The following is a 22235-nucleotide window of genomic DNA, read 5'->3' on the forward strand; positions in this document are numbered from 1 at the left end:
TCAATAGCTTTTTGGAAATCTAGATATATTACATCTACTTCATTAATCTCATCTACTTTTTTTGTTATCTCTTCAAAGGACTCAATGAAGCTGGTCAATTAAGACTTCCCTCTTGAAATCCACGATGGCCATTATTATACTTTTGGTTTCTTAATGTTTTTCTATCTTCTCCTTTTGTAGGGATTGCATTATTTTTCCCACTACTGGTGCTAATTGGTCTATAGTTCCCTGGACATGTTCTAATGCTCTTCTTAAGTATAGGTATAATGCCAGCTATCTGCCAGTTGTCTGGCACTGCACCTTTCTCTAATAAATTATTAAATATCTGCAACAGCTCCTCCGCTGTTTCTTCTATAGATTATTTTAGAATGCATGCAATCTGTCCAGTTCAGGGGTTTATCCTCTGAGTTTTATTAATTTATTAATATTTCTCTTCACAGCGTTTTAAATGTGATTATATCATTTCTAATCTCATCTTCCTGTGCCATTATTACTTGATCAGTCACCCTGATAAATACTGGAGCAAAATAATGACTTAATGGCATTGACTTTAAGGTCAGCAGCGAAGCAAGGACACTCACCGCTGACCTCAAAGCAAGGCTCATTGAGAGAACTAACCATCTCTCTGACGAGAACTTTACCTCTCTTGCCATGCAAATCACTAGAGCATTCTTTAGAGCTTGGGTCACTGCCTGTGCGGAGTCTGCACGTTCTCTCCCTTGTCTGCGTGAGTTTCCTCCGGGTCTTCCCACAAGTGTGTTTGTTTGGGTGAATTGGACATTCTGAATTCTCTCTCCGTGTACCCGAGCAGGCGCCGGAGTGTGTCGACTAGGGGATTTTCACAGTAACTTCATTGCAGTAAGCCTACTTGTGACACTAATAAAGATTATTATTATTAATGGGGATTCTCAGTGCGCAGCTGCAGTGATGTCATCCAGCTGTTCAAGCAGCCAATCATAAAGAATTCTCACAGGCAGCCATCCAGGAAATGAAAACACTGAAAATGTTATATAGAGGAAAATAAAGTTATAACATTTATAGGAGGTGAATGTAAAAGCTGAAATACAATGAAAAAGCTCTTTTTAGGGTCCATAAACAGAAGATTGTCACTATTAAATCCAAAAAAGGAATTTATCTTTGCTCAGAGTAGAGAGACGTGTAACTTGGTATGGTTGAAGCAAATAGTTTGGATGCACATAAGAGGAAAGTAGCTAAGTGCAAGAGAAAGGAATAGAAGGTTATATTAATAGGGTGATATGAAGTCAATGGGCTGGGAGGAGGTATGTGTGGAGCATAAAATAAAATGACCTATTTCTTTGCTGTTTATCCCATGCAATTTCATCTAGTTTACCGAAAAGGAAAACTCTGGAGCTATAACTGTGGGGGAAAAATCAAACAAGTGAAACAGCTTACACAGATATATGGGGCTAAATGGCCTCCACTTCTGCTGAATATGTTTACCTGGTTGTTCAGGCAATTTAGATGTGAAAAGAAGCAGGGGAATTTGTCAATGCCCAAACGTCTGATGATAGCTGAATCCCCTCTGCATACTGAAATTTGCATAAATTGATATCACTACTAAATCTACAATGCATGTGTACACTACAAGTGAGAAGTCAGGGGCGGGATTCTCCCCTACTCAGCGGGGCGGGGGGTCCCGGCGTGATGGAGTGGCAGGAACCACTCCGGCATCGGGCCGCCCCAAACGTGCGGAAGTCTCCGCACCTTTAGGGGCCAAGCCCTCACCTTGAGGGGCTAGGCCCATGCCGGAGTGGTTTCCGCTCCACCGGCTGGCGTGGAAGGCCTTTGGTGCCACGCCAGACAGGCCGAAAGGACTTCGCCGGCGTGCTAAAGTCCACGCATGCGCGGGAGCGTCAGCGACTGCTGACGTCATCCCCGCGCATGCGCATGGGAGGGGGTCTCTTCCGCCTCCGCCATGGTGAAGACCATGGCGAAGGCGGAAGAAAAAGAGTGCCCCCCCGGCACAGGTCCGCCCGCGGATTGGTGGGCCCCGATCGCGGACCAGGCCACCATGGGGGCACCCCCCGGGGCCAGATCGCCCCGCGCCGCCCCCAGGATCCCGGAGCCCGCCGGCGCCGCCAGCAAGGTAGGTGGTTTAATCGACGGTGGCGGGAAAGGGTTGACAGCGGCAGGGCTGCGGCCCATCGCGGGCCGGTGAATCGCCGGGGGTGGGCCCGCCGACCGGCGCGGCGCGATTCCCGCCCCCGCCGAATCTCTGGTGGCGAAGAATTTGGGACAGGGCGGGGCCAGGATTCATGCCAGCCCCCGGTGATTCTCCGACCCGGCGGGGGGGGTCGGAGAATCCCGCCCCAGGAGACAATCAAAAAAGGTCAACCAATGAATTAATCATAAATAATTTAGGCAGATCAACGAGTCAATACTCTTATTCATCAGTGATTAGCCAAAATAAGAATTACCCATATAATTTGCATATCAACTGATGATTTCAAAACAGATAAGATTTTTGTTAGGCAAGGACATTAAGGAATATGGAACGAGGGTGGACATAATGGAGTTTCTTACAGCTTTGTTTCAATTGCTCATCAGCTTTCTGAGGGTAGATGGGATGCCAGGTATAGTCAATGCAGAGCAGGATATTTGGAACAGACCAGCAGTCAATCCAATCAATCCTATAAAGAAGAAATCAAACAATGTCTTAGGCAAAGATTTCCAATTACAAACAAATATCAAATTAAGTGCAAGTTATTTTTCATAAGTTTACATTTTCAAAAACATCTAGCATTTTAAAATGAAAATACAAGGACTTGATCTTCTACCCAGGAATTTCCCACAGCTAGTCTGATAGTTAAAAATAGATTTGCATTTATATAGCACCTAATCATCTGTTTGAGAAATGTCAATGTGCTTCAAAAAGTTACTTCCCAAGCACAATTGTTATTCAGGTTAGTGTGCACAAGACTTCATTAAACAATGATGAGACAGTTTTGTTTTGCGGTTGTCACAGTTGAGGGAGTAATGATGTCCAGGTTGCTGTGAGAACTTCCTGTTCAGTCACAGAACATTGTGGTTTTTTTCTCAGTATCTGCCCCAGTAAGCGATCTGGACTAGGTTTTACCTTTCATTCAATACATTGGATATTTAATACAGACCAGCAGCACTCAATCAATCCTAATAAGCAAATATATAAAAGTTCCCACAGGGAAAGTGAACACATTGGTTTTGATCTTCCATAAATCCCTAGTTTCTAGAACAATCCCTTTGGATCAGAGAGTAGCAAATGTAACCTTGATGTTCAAGAAAGGAAGGAGGAAAGAAAACGGGGACCTATAGTTAACCTGACGTCTTTAGTAGGGATAATGCCAGAATCTATTATTAAGGGCATGATAACAGAGTGCTTGGAAAAATCACAATGATTGAGCATAGTCAACATGGTTTTATGAAAGGTGAATCATGTCTGACAAATCTATTGGAACTATTTAGGTGTTATTAGCAGGATAGATTAAGGTTGAACCAGTGGATGTTGTAAATTTGGATTTTCCAAAAGCTTTTGATAAGGTGCCATACAATGGGTTGCTATACTAGTTTAATGACCAAGGAAGCCAGTGATAGGAAGGAAAAGATTTATTTTACTTTCAACAATAAGTTGCCGAAGGCAGCAAGTATCTACAATCATAGTCTCCAATGGGACAACCAACATTCGGGTCCCTGCTCGGCTTTTATGCTCGATTTAACAAGCCCCAGCTGGGTCAACCTCTGCCCCTACCTGAAAACATTGCACTCCGTGGTCCCCAAGGAGGAAATTGATAATGGTTTCCCCGTGGGCCTCGTGGTGGAAAACTCCGCCTCTGCCGTCATCTGAGAAGGTGTTCTGCGCCGCTTCGCCTGAGGCCGAGCTTCTGCTTGTGGCGGGTCTGGGTCAGGTGGTTGGTCGGCTGCCGTTTTCTGGGCGATCTCCCGAGGGCTATTGTCAGAACCTCAGTTCCGGACACGACATCGACCATCTGCGCGGACGCCTCCATGTCCATAACTGAGGTGGAGTCACCTTCCTCTTGCTGGTTCAGTCGAAGGGCCACAGTCAGATGGGTTGCCTGGCTGAAGGGTGGTACCTAGCAAGGCGGAGGCATCAACATCTCTGGTTGGACTTGGACTTTATAGGAGACTGGCCTTGTTCTCTCAATTATGACTTCAGGGAGCCAATGTGTTCCATCTCCAAAGTTGCAGCACAGACAGTGTCCCTGGATTGGAACTTCCAACCTGGCGTCCGATGGCCATGGCACCGTTTCTGCGCTTTTTGCTGCACTTCCACTTTCCCACCCTGGTTTGGGAAAGTCAGGCATAACTGGGTCCTGAGCCTGTGGCCCATCAGCAGTTCTACTGGTGACACCCCAGATGTCACCTGGGGTGTCGTCCCATAGGGCAACACGGTAGCACAGTGGTTAGCACTGCTGCTTCACAGCGCCAAGATCCCAGGTTTAGGTCACTGTCTGTGTGGAGTCTGCACATTCTCCCCGTGTTTGCATGGGTTTCCTCCAGGTGCTCTGGTTTCCTCCCACAAATCCCAAAAGACGTGCTGTTAAGTGAATTGGACATTCTGAATTCTTCCTCAGTGTGCCCAACCAGGCGCCGGAATGTGGCAACTAGGGAATTTTCACAGTCACTTCATTGCAGTGTTAATGTAAGCCTACTTATGACACTAATAAAGATTATTATAAAGTTGAGGTGCTGGTTCAGCACTCAAGGGATCCCGGAGGTCCTGGTGACGGACAACGGAATGCCTTTCACGAGGGAAGAGTTTGCCACATTCACTAAGCTGAACAGAACCTGGCACATCAGAACCACCCCATACCATCCTTCTTCTAACGATATGGCTGAAAGGGAAGTTCAAACATTCAAAAGAGACATGAAAAAGCAGTTCATGGGCTCCATAGACACACAAATGGTTCCAAAATCAGCATGCTGTGTCACTCAGGGATGTCTTGGACATTCCCAAAGGTGGAGGGAGGCTATCGGTGGGAGCTTTTGGTGTTCCTGACATGCCGGGCAACTGCATATGATTTGCTCTATGTCCCCATCGATACCAGACCACCAGTTGTAGCTTCGAGCCAGCATCTTCGTATTCAAGGCGCCTGGGTGATCACTGTGTAAATCCTTAAGGAGGGGCTCCTGACCCTGCAGTGGGATGACCACACGGGCCCACACAGTATGATACCATCCTCCATGCTTAGCTCTTGGAGCTTCTGGGCACAGGGCTGAAGGGTTGCTGGGGAGGGGGCCCTGTAATCTGTCATTTAATAGCATGGGGCGGAGCTTCGCCAACTTAGAGCCATCTGAGCACTTCCGTCAAGTTTTCCCGGTGCTCATCGATGGCACCCCTGATAAGCACATCATCTAAGTGTACAGCTACTTTTGGCAGCCCTTGAAGAATGACTTCCATTACTCTGTGGAAGTTTGCCAGAGCTCATGAGACCCCGAGAGAGAGGCGAGTGTACTCAACTAACTCTCTGTGGGTATTTATTATTACGTATTTCAGGGATCCGGAGTCCAGTTCCACCTGCTCGAGCTATGTAAAGGAGCACATTCCAGCCAGTTTCGCATCCAAGACTTCCACCCTGGGCATTGAGTAAAGGCCCAGGCATGAAGCCCTGTTCACTGTGAGTTTGCAATCCCCGCAGAGGATTCATAACTGGCACTACGGGTGAAGCCCACTCCACAAACCGTACTGGGCGTATGATTTCCAGATCATTTAGTCGCTGCAGTTCTGCATCAATTTTGGCGAGTAAGGGGTAAGGAACAGGCCTTGCCAAAAATATCTGGGTTGATTCTGCCCAGACCCTCCTGGAATACTTCAGCATGCTTGGTGAGGACTTAATTCATGTTTACGGTGTCCATCCGGAAAAAGGTTTGCCAATCAAAACGGAGAACTCGTAACCAGTCACACCCCAGCAGATTGCACCACCACTAAGAGTAGCTTGACTGTCTGCTGTCCTTGAGTGACTGGAGTCACAGTGGTGCCCACAATGCTCAGCGGTTGGCCTGCAGAGATTGCCAACCTGGCCTTGGTGTCACGCAGTGTTAGTGGTAAGGTCCCTGTACAAAACCTGTGAAAGGTGTTTTGGCAACAATGGAGACAGCGGCTCCCATGTCCATCTCCATCACCAGAGGATGCCCGTTCACTTGTAATGTGACCCAGATCAGCTCCACCTTCGGGGTTGTGATGCAGTTCAGCTGCATGGTTCGGTCTTCTTCCAGTGGGACCACATGCAAGGACCTAGCTCATGCTAACCTCGTCGGCTGCCTTGGGCAACGTTCTCCCCGCAGGTTCTGGCAGCCCTGACTACCATGTATTCTCCACCCACACATCTGGCAATGTAATCGGCCTTGCACTTCGTCCTCCTGGCAGGTATCCCACAGGTCTGCAGTTGATCCTGAGCACTGAGTCTGACTGCGGAATTGTGCCTTGGATTGCTTCTTGGGAGGTGATCTGACCTTCTTGGTACTGCCTGTGACATTGCGGGGGTCCGATATGGAGGGCAGGGCAGACTATGGACCCCATAGTCGATGGACCTCTGAAGCTCCTGTACCCCATTCTCCACATTTTCCTGAGATTGTGACAACTCAATGGCCCGTTTCAAGTCTCACGTAGGCTCTGCCAACAGCTTTGTGTGGCCATGTTATTTATTCCACAAACAAGCCTATCCCTCAACATTTCCGAGAAGGACATCCCAAACTCGCAGTCCTTCACCAGCTACCTAAGGCGGGTCAAAAAGTCATTTAGCGACTCACCCGGAGACTGCACAGCCATGTTGAACCTATAACGTTGCTTTAGAACAGAATGTTTTGGATCATACGTTCAGCCATCAGTCCAACAACCCATTGAACGATTTGGAGTTTGATGCAGCTGGGTAGGTGCGGTAAAATGCACCATGTACCTGGTCCCTTTTGTTTAGTCATAGCTTCTCTATTGTTAACGGTTAACCACAAGTCCTGACTACCTGAAATTCTTGCTTGCAGCTTCAGGCCATGAGCCTCACCTCATAGACGGAACGGATTACCAAACATAGGCTTTCCAATTGTGTCATGTTCATTTCAATTGTATTCAGCAAAGGGCAATGTCTCTGATGCCATCCTGTGCAGGCATTCACCAGCAGGCCCTGTCAATCAAACTGACCAAATCCCCACCGCCATAAGTATATTCTCAAGCTACCTCATGTTCTGCACACAAAAATAAAACTAACCCTTCCACAATGGGGGTGAGCAGACACCAACAACAAGATAACAAACTGCTTAATGTCCTTAGTTATTACTGTGTTATGTAATTTGGAATAACGCAAGCTGCCACTTGATGCAGTTTTGAGTAAAAGATGCTCCAGACTTTGAAGTGAGTTCAATGTGTTTTATTGAACTATTGTAGCACAGTTCTCAATGAGTTCGACTCTCTGCTAATCTAAATGAAGTAACTCAGTCTAACTGAACCAGCCTTGCTCTAAACCACGTGCTGGGGTGTGATGTTGAGGATACACCTCGTCTCACTCTGTCGATGTTGGTCTGTGGAAAGAGGCCTCATCCCTTTTATAGTGAGATACCACCCCTGAGTGTCCTGACTGTTCATTGGTCGTGTTCTATTCTATGTGTTCATTAGCTGCATGTTTGCATATCATGATAGTTATCTTGGCCATGGGCCTAGCATTTGACAATAGATACTCTGTGTTAGTTTGAAATAAAGCTGATTTATGCAAACTTGCTAAAGTTGGTTTTAGTACAAACTGGTTAGTGTTTGCAGCCTGTGGCCTTTCTTTTTAAAATTTCTGGGAATTCAGTATTTTAAAATACAACTTTTAAGCGTAATTCAATCCCAAATTGCATTCCATTCTTGAATTAAAAGAAAAAAAACTTCCAAAACATGTCATATGTTTGGTCAGCTCAAAATGCTATTGTTACAATACCCTGCGAAGTGGTCTGCATAGGTTATATCCTGAATGCTTTATAGGCTAATTTCCATTGTCAGAAGCTTTCCTAGATTATTTGGTTGCTCCAAATGGGAAGAGGTCAGGTTATCTGAAAGCAAGAGAGATAGAAGGAAATGGCTTCCTTTTGTGAGGTCATAAGACTGCATCCTGCGTATATTTTTTAAAATATATAGATATGCTCATGGCTGTCTCTAAAAAAATCAAACTGGATAACGGCCTAAAATGGTTGAATACATGCCTGTCCGTAACCCTGGACAAAAGACGTTACCTGGCAGTATCTGGAAAACTTGCATATCATTATGCCTGAAGAGCCATTATCGACCCCCTGTGGGCTACACTGAACAAATTCAAAGAGTGCTATACAAAGGCCCTCTGCATTTCATAACCCGGGCTGGCCAACAGAACTGTGCTTGCCTGTTAAGACAAAGGGCCCAGCCATCTTCCTTGGAGTTGTAAATGGCTGAGACATTTAACAATCTCGGGGACCCAAGGGATATACGTCCTTTGTCAAAGACAGTGTGGAGAAGTGAGAGTCCTGTGACATTGGTCTCCGGTGTGTGGAACCAGCAATATTGCCTTTCTGAACTGCAAAGTCTTGGTCTACTTTTACTTCATCTGATTAGCATCCTCACAGACAAGAAGCTCTGGCCCAGGTTGTTCACCTGGTCCCATCTACAATGTTTCTGCCGAAAATTCTGTACCCTCTCCAAACCTGATACTTCTCTGCATTCCTAACTCATCATGCAAAGTCAACACCACTGGAAAAGTGAATTATACAGCACTGGTTTTCAAATCCCCCTAACTCTGTGAAGAAATACCTCATTGGACTTTGATTCTGAACTCTGCACCGATGTGAGTGAATATTTATTTCCTCTGTGCTCTGTAAAACCATATTTTCTCTATCCCTCCTTTACTGTAAGAATGCAAAGGGAGGGAGGTTGTAAACCCTCTTTTCATGTTGTAAGTTTTTAAATAATAATAATAGAACTTTATTGTCCATGCAAGGTGGAATTTGTCCTTAGCTTCACCTTCAACATAACATATGATCATAGTCACTGGTTTAAAAACAGTGACTCACATATGCCATACATATTTATGCCATACAAACATAACACATTGCACTCTGCCATTGAAACAATTAATGCAGTTGAATAAATAAAATAAATAGAAACAGCAGGTTGAGTTTACATTATGTTATTTAGTAAGCTTATGCCACTGGGAACAAAAGGTCTCTTGAACAGAGTTTACCTGGCAATAGGCATTCTAAAGCGCCTGTCGGAAAGGATCCTTCCAAATTGAGGATATAAAGAATGAGAGGGATCACCGATAATGGCCTGAGATTTCCTCTTAACTGTGTTATTAAATTTGTTATTGAGCTGTGCCAATTCATGTCAAATCAACTTTTTGCTGGTTTCTAAAAACATTTCCAATCCTCAAGCTTACTATCCTTTGCAACATTATAGCATCTTTTTTTAATACTGTTCTTACATCCCTAGTAAACCATGGCTAGATCTTGCTTGCTGGATTTTTTATTTTTAATGGAATTAATTTTTGTAGAATTTTTGGGATTGCTTTTTGAAATGTTTCCCACTGTTTATTTACCACCATGCCTTTCAGTCTTATTTACCCAATCAACTTGTGCCAATACTCCCCTCGTACATATGTAACTGACCACGTTTAAGTTTAAGATTTTTGCTTGAGACTGGAATGTCATTTTCAAACTTAATATGAAATTTAATTCCATTATAACATTTCCCCAGGTGATCTTTAACTAGGTTACTAATTAACCCTGCCTCATTATACAACGCTAAATTTAAGGTAATTTTACCCCTAGCTGGTTCCATAATATCTTGTTCCAAGAGACTATTGCAAAAAGTAATACAAAGTAATTCTACAAAGTAATCTTCTGACAACTTTGGCAAGTTGCTTCGGCCAGTCTAAATAAGGATTACAGCCCCCCCGCAATTATTATAGTACCTTTGCTACAAGCTCCAATTATTTCTTGTTCTACTAATAGGAGATCTATAAATGACTCTCACCATTGTTTTCTAACCCTTTTTTCCGAAACTTCATCGTATCGATTCTACTTCCTGATGTTCTGAGCCTAGTTCTGTTCTCATTTAACATCCTTATGTGAACCTTTATTATCAGAGCTACTTTCTCCCTTCCATTCTCCTTTTTTAGCATGTTGAGTAGTCTGGAATATTTAATTCTCAGCTCTGGTCACCTTCTATTTATGTCTTTGCAATGGTGATTAGATCTAAATAATTTATCTGCCTTATTATAAATACCTTGATCATTCAGATAGAGTCTTTAATATTTTTTCACTTTGCATGAATCTTATTTACTGATGCACTATTTTCATTAAACTTGCTGTCCTTCCTGTCATCTTTTCTCTTTAGATTTTATTTGTAGATTTCTAAATCTCCCTTCACCTCAATTCTCTCCCTACATCTTGCCACCCCCCACAATCCTTTTGTCATTCTGTAATTTATCAGGATACTGCTCCCCGATTTGTTTAAGTATAGCCCATTCCTACAGAAGGGCTCCCCTCTTTCCTCAGTACTGGTGCAAAGTGCCCCATGAATCAAAACTCTTGCTCCATACCACTCGAAACGACATGGTGAATTCTCTACTCAGCCCTATACCAATTGGCACAGTGAGCAATTAATAATCCAGGCATATCCACCTTGGGGGTCTGCATTTTACTTTGGATCCTAACTTTTCAAACACGCTCAGCAGAACATTCATTGTTCCATCTGTGTTGCTGGTTCCTACGTGGACCATGAACCACGACAACTGGATTCTCCAATCCCACTCCAAGTTAGTCTCCAGCTGAGGAGACTCTGGTGCCACGCATGCAATACAACCTTCGCAAGTACTAATCATGACTGCGGAGAACACTATCTATTGACTATAATGTCCCTATCATTACCACATTCCTTCTCACTGTTCCTCAAGGGCTGCCTGCGCCATGGTGCTAGGTTGGTTTGTATGCCCACCCCGCAATCCTTTATCACACCATATATTGTTCTGTAAAAACTGAGACAATGGGCGGGATTCTTCATTCCTAAGTGTAAGTGTTGATGCCGATGCAGAATTTGTGGACTTTCACGACAGTAAAACTGGCACCACACCTGGACCGATTCCGCAACTGTTAAGGTGTTAGCACCGGCACCACGTGGAACACAATCGATTCCAATAAGAAATGGTGTGGGACTCGCCGGGTTTGCGATTGACACTCAGGAGGCTGACAAGCTGCAGCCACATATACACAACACTCCCCACACACACTATTCCAGCCAACAAGATGGCAGCGTGGAGAGCGGCACAAAGGTTCACGGGTGCTGGAGACCCTCCTGGACGCGGTGGAGGAGAGGAGGATGACCCTGCGCTCCAGCCTAGGAAGGAGGCTGCCAGGCGCCACCATTCGCCGTGCCTGGGTGCAGGTGGCAGAGGCGGTCAATGCCGTCGGCAACGTCGTCCGGACCGACCAGCAGTGCCGCAAAAAACTGCACAACCACCTCAGGGCGGCCAGAGTGAGTAGGCAGCACTGTGCCCCCGGCACCAACCCCCATCCCACACACTTTTAACTTAACCCCCGCTCCCCACCCAGAGGGCGGGTGAACCACCACCCTGCACCACATGCCAGTACCCATATCGGTCGCCATGGCCGGGTGCCCTGGCCACGAGGCCACCAGCCACCCACCCCCTGGGCTGTGTGCTTCAGACTGTCTGAAGCTGCCGTGCTCTTTCCCACCCCCCACCGTCCCTCCCCGCAACCAAGAGAAGGCCACACACAACCGCCGGGAGCAGGAGAAGGCAGGAGAGGGCAGCCGGACATGCGGCCGCTCTCTGTGACAGAGCAGAAGGCCTTGGACATGGCTGGCAACCGGGAGGAAAAAGAGGTCGCCAAGATGGAGTTCGGCCGCAGGTGAGGACTTAAGGACCCGCTTAGTTGCGGTTCCCCGTGACGCGAGTGTCAACCATCACCAACACTGCCCGCACACCCGCTCCACTCTCGCCCCCACACCACCCTCACTCCCACCCTCACACCACACTCACCTCCCACCTTATACCACCCCTCGGCCCGCAGTCTAATCATGCGGCTTGTGTTTTGCAGGAGCTACTGGTGATGGGGCAGGTCTATCTGGCGTCCTCCTCCCCCAGCCAGTGCCACAAATGGAGACCTCTCGTGAGCCGAGTAGCGCTGACAGCAGCTCAGATGGCAGTCCTTCGCCCGAGACTCAAGAGCGCAAGTCGGAGGATGACACTGACTTCCCCTCACAGCTGTCTCCAACACCCTGCACCATCCCAGTGACACTCACCTCAGTTGGGCACTTTAGTGAAGAAGCTCCTGGGACACTATTTGGTGCGCACCATAGCTGATCCGGTACAGCAGGTGGAAGTAGGAGCTCCTGAGGGGGCGGACGGTCGGAGGGCAGGTAGACCCAGGAACTAGCTGCCCTCCAGACGGGCTTCTGGAACAGACAGTCCCATCGATTGTGGAGATGCAGTCACAGAAACAGGGCCGCGAGCTTGCGGACCCTGGTCGAGACCAGAGTGGGCCTCCAGGACTGGCAGCGTCAGATATCTGGGGACCTCAGGGGATAGCTCTGCTCGCACTCCCATCCAATGTAGTAGCCCGGGGGCCATCGGGCACCTCGAGGGAGGAGGAGGTGATGGGGCCCGTGTCAGTGACTCCCGCAGGGGAGGTGCTGGAACACCGCAGCACTTTGGACACACCCACCTCCCCCCTCCTGTCCCTGGTGCAACAGGTGAGTATCAGTGGGCGGAAGAGGGTGGCACCACGCCACCTGGGACACCCGAGCAGAAGCCAGGCACGTCCAGGCCCAGTCGCCCCAGAAGATGTTTTATTTAATTTCTGAGATTGACAGAACTGACGGAAAACAGCAGAATTAAATAGTTAAATGTAAAAAAAAAAATGAATGACGCCTGTAATTCTCAACAATCTTCAAGTAAGCAGACAAGCAACAGACCACCTCAAAGTATTATTTCAATTCCATAAAAATGTGTTTAAGCACATTCAACAAGATTTAAAGTGGATACTCACTCTGGCTGAGTAACATTGCGCCATTTTAGTTTTCCTGTTTTATGAGTAGATTGAGTCTCATTGGAAGAAGAAGTTTGAGGAGTCACTTTGTTGGACTGGGAATCATTTACTAACGTAACTGTAGCATATCTACTAGGATGGCAGTCTGGGAGAAACAAACGTAAATCCATATTTTCTGCCTGGAAATGTAAAATGATTACATAAAATGTATGTTTCAAACTAGGTTTGTATCAAGCAACCTATTTAATCCTGATGTGATGGTGGAATATGTAAGCATGTTACTCCAATCAAACAGTGCTAGCAGCTAAGCCAAACCGTAACACCACTCTTAAGAGTGTCAATATACTGCACTACCAATTTTACTGAAGTGCAACTCATAGCAGAACCAAGCCATATTGCATTCAAATCTGTTCTAATATGCTCTTATCAAAGTCATAAATTACATCCTATGTGACTGTGACAAAGGTCCCTCCTTGCCCTTCTCGAGTCTGCAGCCTTTGACATATTATATTTTCCACTGTCTCTCCACTTTTGTCCAGCTGGGTGGGACTGCTCTTTCCCAAGTATTTTCTTGTGTATCTAATCATCTCAAAAGTACCACTTACAATGGTTTCTCTTTCTGCCCCCACACAATTCCCTCTAGTGTCTCCCAAAGTTTCTATCATTGGGCTCCCATATTTCTTATCGATATTAAAGCAAAACTGTTTCTTCAATTCTATGGTCATATGGATTTGAAACATTAACTCTGTTTCTCTCTCCACAGATAATGCCCGACGTGCTGAGTTTATCTAGCATTTTCTGTTTTTATTTGTTATCTACATGTTCCCCATTGGTGACATAATCGAACAGCACAGCGATGGTTTCCACATGTATATGGACAAGTCAGTTCCTCTACCCCTCTCAACTTCTTCACTAATTTGCCAGGCTATGTCACTAACATTCAGTATTGGACGAGTAGAAATTTCTCAAATTAAATATTGGAAGATTGAAGCCATTGTTTCGGTCCCCACTCAATTCCATTCCCTAGCAACCGGCTTCATTCCTCGCACTGGCAACTGTCTGAGACGAAGGCAGGCTGTTGGAAGCCTTGGTGTCACATTTGAGCTTTTCACCACATTCATACCAATGAGAGGCTAACTGGCCTGCAATTTCCTGTATTCGCTCTCCCTCCTTACTTAAATAGTGGAGTTCCATGTGCTAACTTCCAATCTGCTGTGACCATTTTAGAAACAAGGGAATTTTGGAAAATCATGGGCATTAAGAATAAAGTAAAGAATAAACTGAATAAATTCAATTCACAAAACAATATTTTTTTCTTAAAACATAGCAGAAGTAAAATAATCCTCCCCTTACAGACTCTCTTGTAAATTGAAGGGTGGGAGAATTTGCAACAAAGGGGCAGCAGCTCTTTTAATCAATAGAACCAACTTTCCCCGCAACCTTTTTCAATCAAAATTTTATAGGCAGTCCAATGGATACTACTAACAGATCTATTTTTTTAAATGAATGCTTAACAATTCCTAATACTCAAATTCCTATCATCTACCAACAGAATTAGAATATTGAAACTTATGGTAAGCTTTTTGCTCACATGTCTATTTTACCAGGGGATTTGCCATTTACCAAAACGTACCTTGAAGATTCAAAATAAGTTAAATTCACATCTTCAAGTTTATTATGAGAACACACAATCAAGTAATATTCTGCGCGTATTTACATTTAGAAGTGGCTTTGCAGCTATCCAGAGATTATTGGTTACTCAAGTAGTTGTTGACAATTATCATCTGCTTGGTAAGTTATACCATAAAATCTGGAAAAAGTTTTAAAAACAAGCAAAATGTTTTTTGCCACTGTTTTGTCATCACATAATTTACATAACAAGATCAATGGACTCTGAATTTCAATTTACACATGCAATTACTTGAAAAGCATGATCAACGTAATCTTGCAATGTTTGAAGTCATTCAAACAGTATCTGCCAATTTTTCATGGTGTGAGGCTGTTTTGTAATGTTACATGTAACATTACAATTGTTGTTGAGAGCAATCTAAATAAAGTGGAACGTACCTTCAAACAAAATTTTGTGTTGCATGCCCCAGGAACAAAGTCATTGAAAGGTAATGAGAAGTCAATATTCAGTGTTTCTCCACATGCCGCTAAATATACTGCAACAGAATAACAACAATATTGCAATTAGAAATCCCTGAAGACTATTGAATGTATTAAATCTGGTTGCAAGTATTTAAGTAACAGGTTTTGCTGCATACAATTGGAAGCTTTCTTCCACAACATAGAAGTTTTGAACATAACCCACACAAATCAGAAACAAACACACTTGAACATCAACTTTTAAATCTTGCATTTCCTGAGTCTGTTTCTCAAACAAAATCAAATGCATAGCAAAGAGAAAGAATTACATTTACATGTTAACAGTTCTGGACAATGCTCATATTCCAAAAAAAATAGGGAGCAAGAGGCAGTCAGATATAGTTTATCTCATTGTTAAAGCTACACTTCGGTGTGCACAAATCCGTTGGTAGTGGCACATTTTGAATTCAAATCCTTAAAATGACTGGAATTTTAACCTGCCTTCTCAAATACCTTAGACACAGCCTCAGTCTTCCTTCAACCCCTCCCGCAAAAGCAAACTGCAAAAGCAATACGGATTTTTATTTATCTCTTAAAATTATTGGACTTCAAATGAGGAAAGTTAGATCACAAACTTAGGACTTTATTTGAAAAACAATCTTAATGTTCAAGATAAGCCTTACAACTAAATTTGAGCCTTTTGAATTTGTGATGCTATTGCATGTCTCATACTATTGTCTTCTCATTACGTGACTGGTGATTGCAAAAGAAAATCTGCAGACTCAACCATGATTATTTGAGCTTTCTATTTCTCAGGGGGCCCTTGAAATTCAGGATAGATGAAAAAAATTAGATGTCCTGCTGAGCATTATAACAAAGTATCAAAAAGCACGTAATATTTTTTCTCTGTCCTAGAACTGACCTACTTAATTAATTGTATTGGAAATGTGTCAGGGAAGAGAAGCCCTTAAGGCATGATACAGCACAAAACTGAACTGTTCACTTCAAAAATTAGCTTGATTACCTGACTCTGGAGACATTGCCTGTACTGTACCTAATTGTTGCTATTGAATCTAAACAGCATACTTATATTACATGACAAAATTATGAATTTTTTTGACATTTGAAAATACAGGCATCATTGGTCTATTTTAGAGTCAAAGAATGGCAACTCACAAGTATTTTTAGTACAGTACGTTCCACCACAGCGAGCCATATTTTGAAAAAAGAATTCTTAACTTCATTCTGGAGGATTGCACAATTTGAGGCCTCACTACCTCAGAGTCTGTTCCAAGTATGGAGTTTAAGTGGGTAGCTCAAATGCACACTACATGTGCTAACATGAAAGGCACCTCTTCAGATCAACTTCAATATTTATTTGAGAGTTTGTTTATATTATGAAAGACATTTTTTATGTATTTAATCATGTCAATAATTTCACAAAGGTACAATTTTTTCAAACTGAAAATTGTGATGAAATAGTAACACAAGTTATTGAGATGTATTTTTTAAGTTTATGTTAATTGCAGGATATTTGAAGATCTCCATATAACATTCCAAAATTCAGGAAACTTAAACTCAAATAAATATTCAATTTTCACATTGAAAGATATGTTTTCCACTTTTACGGTTACATTTTTCCGAAATGGGTAAATTATGCGTCAGTTAGTGTAGCATTTTGAGTTAAGTTAGTAATCAGACACAGTTTAAGAACCCAGTAGCCGATGAAAGATTTTACGGGCGGTTCTCCGGCCACCCAGCCACGTGTTTCTCAGCGGCACACATTTGCTGGTGGCACGATGCTCTGTTTCACCTGCTGTCAATGGGAATTCCCATTGAAGCCACCCCACTCTGCCAGGAAACCCGGCAGGGGCGCGCTGCCGACGGAACCAGAGAATCCTACCAACAAACAGCTAGAGAATTTAACTGAATGAAGTGACACATAACTGCAGCATAGTGGAGACTATTCATCCCATTATGCCTGTTCTGATTCTTTGAAAGAGCCACCAATTATTACACTCTGTTCCCATAACACTGCATTTCCCTCTTCATATGTAGAAATCCAATTCCTTTTAGAAAGTTTAAATTGAATCTGCTTCCCGCACAATTTCACGCAACGCATCCCAGGTTGTAATAACTTGCCGAGTAAAAATAAAAATCGTCAATCCCCCTCAACTACTTTTGCCAATTAAAGTCTTAGTCCGCTAGATACTGGTCTTCCCATCAGTGGAAACAGTTTCTCCCGATCTAATCTGTCAAAATCTCGCATCATTTTGAACACTTCTATTAAATCTCCTGAACCTTCTCTGCTCCAAGGAGAACAATGCAGCTTCTCTAGTTTATCCACATAAGTCTCTTTGTCTCTATCACTATTATAGTAAATCTCTGCTGCAATCTCTCCAAGACCTACACATCCTTTCTGATGTATTCAATATTATAAACAATACTCTAGCTGAGGACTAACCAGTGATTTATTTAAAAATTACCATAACTTCAGAATTGCTGAAAAAAGAGGCACATTTCCTCACAGCTTTTCATCTTGCACTCATCAGGACATTCGCAAGAATTAAATGCAAGGGAAAATCAATATATTTGTACTGTATGAGAAGAGAGCAGGTTGGTTGTCAAGTGGACTCTGATTGGTAGAGGCGTTGCCATGGAGAATGCACCAGTTGATGGTAACTGGTGGTTAACTGCCAAGCATTGTTTGAAATTTAAACCAGGTAACTTGCCTCTGATTGGCTAAGTACCCCGAGGAATGAACCAGCGAATGGCTGTGAATTATTCTGTAGAGCTGAAAAAGACACAATGTGTGTGCATGTTTCATTTGTCTGAAGAGAACAGGGCTCTGGCTACTGATATATGTAGTTTCCAGTACACTGTGAGCCTTACTGACAATTTTTAATTGGTTTTCAGCATAATTCATAGCATACTGAGGATTATTTAGCAAATGTTGTCCAATCGCAGAGTCACACATAATGTTGGACACACTGGGCGAGATTCTCCGACCCATCGCCAGGGGCTGGCGTGAATCCCGCCCCCGCCGGCTGCCGAAGTCTCCGGCACCAGATATTCGGCGGGGGCGGGAATCGCGCCGCGCCGGTTGGCGGCCCCCCCCGCTCGATTCTCCGGCCCGGATGGGCCGAAGTCCCGCCGCTAAAATGCCTGTCCCGCCGGCGTAAATTAAACCACCTACCTTACCGGCGGGACAAGGTGGCGCGGGCAGGCTCCGGGGTCCTGGGGGGGCGATCTGGCCCCGGGGGGAGCCCCCACGGTGGCCTGGCCCGCGATTGGGGCCCACCAATCCGCGGGCGGGCCTGTGCCGTGGGGGCACTCTTTCCATTTCGCCTTCGCCATGGTCTCCACCATGGCGGAGGCGGAAGAGACTCCCTCCACTGCGCATGCGTGGGAATCTGTCAGCGGCCGCACACGCTCCTGCGCATGCGCCGCCCGGAGATGTCATTTCCGTGCCAGCTGGCGGGGCACCAAAGGCCTTTTCCGCCAGCTGGCGGGCCGGAAATTCGTCTGGCGCCGACCTAGCCCCTCAAGGTTGGGGCTTGGCCCCCAAAGATGCGGAGCATTCCGCACCTTTGGGACGGCGCGATGCCCGTCTGATTTGCGCCGTTTTGGGCGCCAGTCGGCGGACATCGCGCCGTTTCCGGAGAATTTCGCCCACGGTTTTGACTTTTTGCAAGCATGGGATGGTTGGGTACAGTCTGTAACTTGCCCATTGCAAACAGCAGAAAGAACATGCTGCTTGATACGATCTGCCAGTCTTTGGGATATACGGTCTGCATACCTATTATCCACTTGCATTGAAATTCATATACCACATTTCTGACTTGTTTGCCACTGAAGTGAAATTTGAAAATTATGTATTACTTTAGATGGTAGTCGGGCAATGCTCAAGCAAAACACTACTAGAACTACAATATAAGATGCAAGCCGAAACTATGGTTGAAAATCAATATTCCACTCATTTTTCAAGAATGACCAATATTTCACAAATAAAGGAAAAATACTGGTTTGAAATCAGGGGCGAGATTCTCCAACCCCCCACCGGGTCGGAGAATCGCCGTGGGCCGTTGTGAATCCTGCCGCCCGCCGAATTCACCGAAGGGAGAAAAGTCGGAGGGGCGTCAATCGCACCGCACACCTCGGAGAATGGCACGGGTGGGTGCAAGGCAATGGACTTCGGGGCTGCCGATATTCTCCCGTCCGGATGGGCCGAAGTCCCGCCGACGTGACCCGTGGTAAATCAAACCACCTATTAATTGGCGTCAACCAGTGCTCATGGTTGACGCCGACCAGCGTGGAGGTGGGTGACGGCCTGGGGAGTTGGCCGCTGGAGAGGCGATGGCGTGGCCGCAGTTTGTATGTGTGGGGGAGAGGTGTGTGTAGGGTTGTGTGCGCGCGGCGGGGGGGTGTGTGGTTAAAGTGGGCTGGGCTCCGGGGGAGTGCCGGGAGGGGGGGTGAGTGCCGGAGACGGGAGGATGACTGCCAGGGAGGGAGACGGGGGGGTCCGTGCCGGGGAGAGGGACGGGGGGGACAGGGGTCCGTGCCGGGGAGGGGGGGGGGGGGTTGTCCGTGCCGGGGGGGGAGGCACGGGGGTGTACATGCCGGGGAGGGAGGGGGGGTCCGTGCCGGGGAGGCGGACGGGGGGACGGCCCGTGCCGGGAATGGGGACGGGGGATCATTGCCGGAGAGGGGGGACGGGGTCCGTGCCGGGGAGGGGGGGGGGTCATGCCGGGGGACAGGGTCCGTGCCGGGGAGAGGGGGTGCGAGGGCAAGTGAGTTGGTCCACCTGGCCAGGTGCCAGCCTCCAACAGTCGGATCCATGCGGTCCATGCCACCTGGCTAGGGGGGGGGGGGGGGGGGGGGGGGGATGGGCAATGATGACATGTCGTCCCCCCCCCCCCCCCCCCCCAGGCCGTCATGTTTTCCGGTCAGCCAGCGATGTTGGCCGCCGTGGCGGCAGCCGCTAATGTCCATGTTGCCCTGGATGAGGAGGAGGATGAGCAGCGTGCTAGAGAGGCGGCGCAGGCTGCCGCAGAGGGGCAGGCGTCAGCCAACCAGGCTGGAGGGACACCTGACCGACCGGACGAGGAAGGGGAGGAGGACGTCGCGGCCCCACGGCAACGGAGGCACCCGAGGACTCCCCGTGTGTACCGGCCCCGGCTGTCATACCAGGACCTCACGGGCCGGGAATGCAGGAGGAGACTCCGGATGAGCCGGGAAACTGTGGCACACATCTGCCACCTGCTGGCGCACCTGTCACCGCGTGGCACTGGCAGGGGACACCCTCTCCCCGTGTCCGTCAAGGTTACGGTGGCCCTGAACTTTTATGCAACGGGGTCATTCCAGGCACCGAGTGGGGATCTGTCCGGCATATCGCAGACATCGGTGCACCGGTGCATCCGGGCAGTGACAGGCGCCCTATATGCCATTGCGCACCGCTACATCCGCTTCCCTGTGGACCGGGCCAGCCAAGATGCCCGGGCCGTGGGCTTCTCTGCCGTGGCCGGGTTCCCCATGATCCAGGGCGCGATTGATGGGATGCACGTCGCCGTGCGGCCACCTGCAGATAACAGGGCCGTGTTCACCAATAGGAAGGGGACCCATTCGATGAACATACAGGTGGTCTGCGACCACCGCATGATGATCCTGCACGTCTGCGCCCGTTACCCGGGCAGTGCACACGACTCATACGTGTTGTCGCGGTCATACATCCCCAGCATGTACGAGGGACGCCATCCCCGGCTGAGGGGCTGGTTGCTGGGCGACAGGGGCTACCCATTGCGATCGTGGCTGATGACGCCTATACGGAGGCCACGCAATGAGGCGGATAACCGCTACAATGATGCCCATGTAGCGACAAGGGGAGTGATAGAGAGGGGCTTTGGCGTGCTGAAGATGCATTTCAGGTGCCTGGACCTCTCTGGGGGTGCCCTCCAGTATCGGTCAGATAGGGTCGGCCGCATCATTGTGGTGTGCTGCGTCCTGCACAACATAGCCCAGCAGAGGGGCGATGTGCCGCAAGCAGAGGATGGCGGAGTGGAGGAGCAGCAGGAAGAGGCGCAGTCCTCCCCAGATGAGGGGGATGGGGGCAATGGTCAGGGCAGACGGGCTAGACACGGGCGGGTGGCTGTCCACCATTACCGGCTGGGCCAGCGGGCACGCGACAGGCTGATAGACGCCCGCTTCACTGACTAGATGGGCGTGGGAATCGGATAGTATGGCCACAGACCGCACACCATGGCAACACCCGACCACCCACACCCCCCACCCATCCACCCACCCAGCACCCTCACCCCCCTCCCCAACCTCACCCACCCCACCCGCATGCACACCACCCCCCCATTGCCGATCCACCTGCGGCACAACGGCCGGGCTCACACAGTTGCCGGTGGACGCGTGTCTATTGCAGGCCATGGAGGATGATGACAACCTGCCCTACGATGAGCTCCTGGCTCCACATCGTGCGACTATGTCTGACCCATGGCCACAGTACCACCATCCACCCGAACCATCCCTGCATGCTGCTGTGACACTGCAGCGCACGGTCCCGTCCTCTGCGCGGGGGATGTTGATGGCGGCCCAGGGGGAAGGGGGCAGACTCACCTGGGGCTGAGGTAAGACCACCCCTCACACACACACTTGCGCTCAACGTACATGACACCCCCGCACGCTTTGGACAGAGCACAAAGGCAGCTTCTGTAGGTGTAACATTGACTTTAATAACCAAAGGAGTTCATGCACGTGCCCTAGCCCCTAAAACTCATCTGTGCCCTGCACCCGTGCCAACTTACTCAGTGTCTAGTTGTTTGGCCTTACAGGCCCTTTGACTACGCCTAGGTGGTTCCCCAGACGGTACAGCAGAACTGGAGGTGGACTCCTGTGATTCCTGCCCTCTGACACGGGATCCCTTTGGTGGCCGTTTCCTGGGGCGTCCTGGCCTAGATGGGCCAGGCTGCGGCCCGGGCGACTGGGATGGCGAGCTGCCAGCCTGTCCTGCCCGTTGCCCACCCGATGCACCTGGGACAGAAGGGGGGGAGCCCGAGGTGTTGAGGTGTTCCGGGACCTCCCCTACAATGGGACCCGGAACAGGCCCCAGCACCTGCTCC

At 47.5% G+C, this 22235-nt stretch overlaps 1 protein-coding gene across 10 annotated transcripts in view; it reads right to left on the reverse strand.

Moving 5' to 3' along the window:
• Positions 1-22235, reverse strand: part of kiaa1109 (KIAA1109 ortholog) — a 626997-nt gene that overhangs the window by 429020 nt on the left and 175742 nt on the right. For all 10 annotated transcript variants that reach the window (XM_072495716.1, XM_072495713.1, XM_072495719.1 and 7 more), the window contains exons 17-19: positions 15091-15188; positions 13024-13202; positions 2545-2651 (exon numbers count right to left, since the gene is read on the reverse strand). In XM_072495716.1, coding sequence (XP_072351817.1) covers positions 2545-2651; positions 13024-13202; positions 15091-15188 — 384 coding nt within the window. The remainder of the gene's footprint in view (positions 1-2544; positions 2652-13023; positions 13203-15090; positions 15189-22235) is intronic.

The sequence above is a fragment of the Scyliorhinus torazame genome, chromosome 3 (assembly GCF_047496885.1).
Source record: "Scyliorhinus torazame isolate Kashiwa2021f chromosome 3, sScyTor2.1, whole genome shotgun sequence".
Taxonomy (NCBI): Eukaryota; Metazoa; Chordata; class Chondrichthyes; order Carcharhiniformes; family Scyliorhinidae; genus Scyliorhinus; species Scyliorhinus torazame.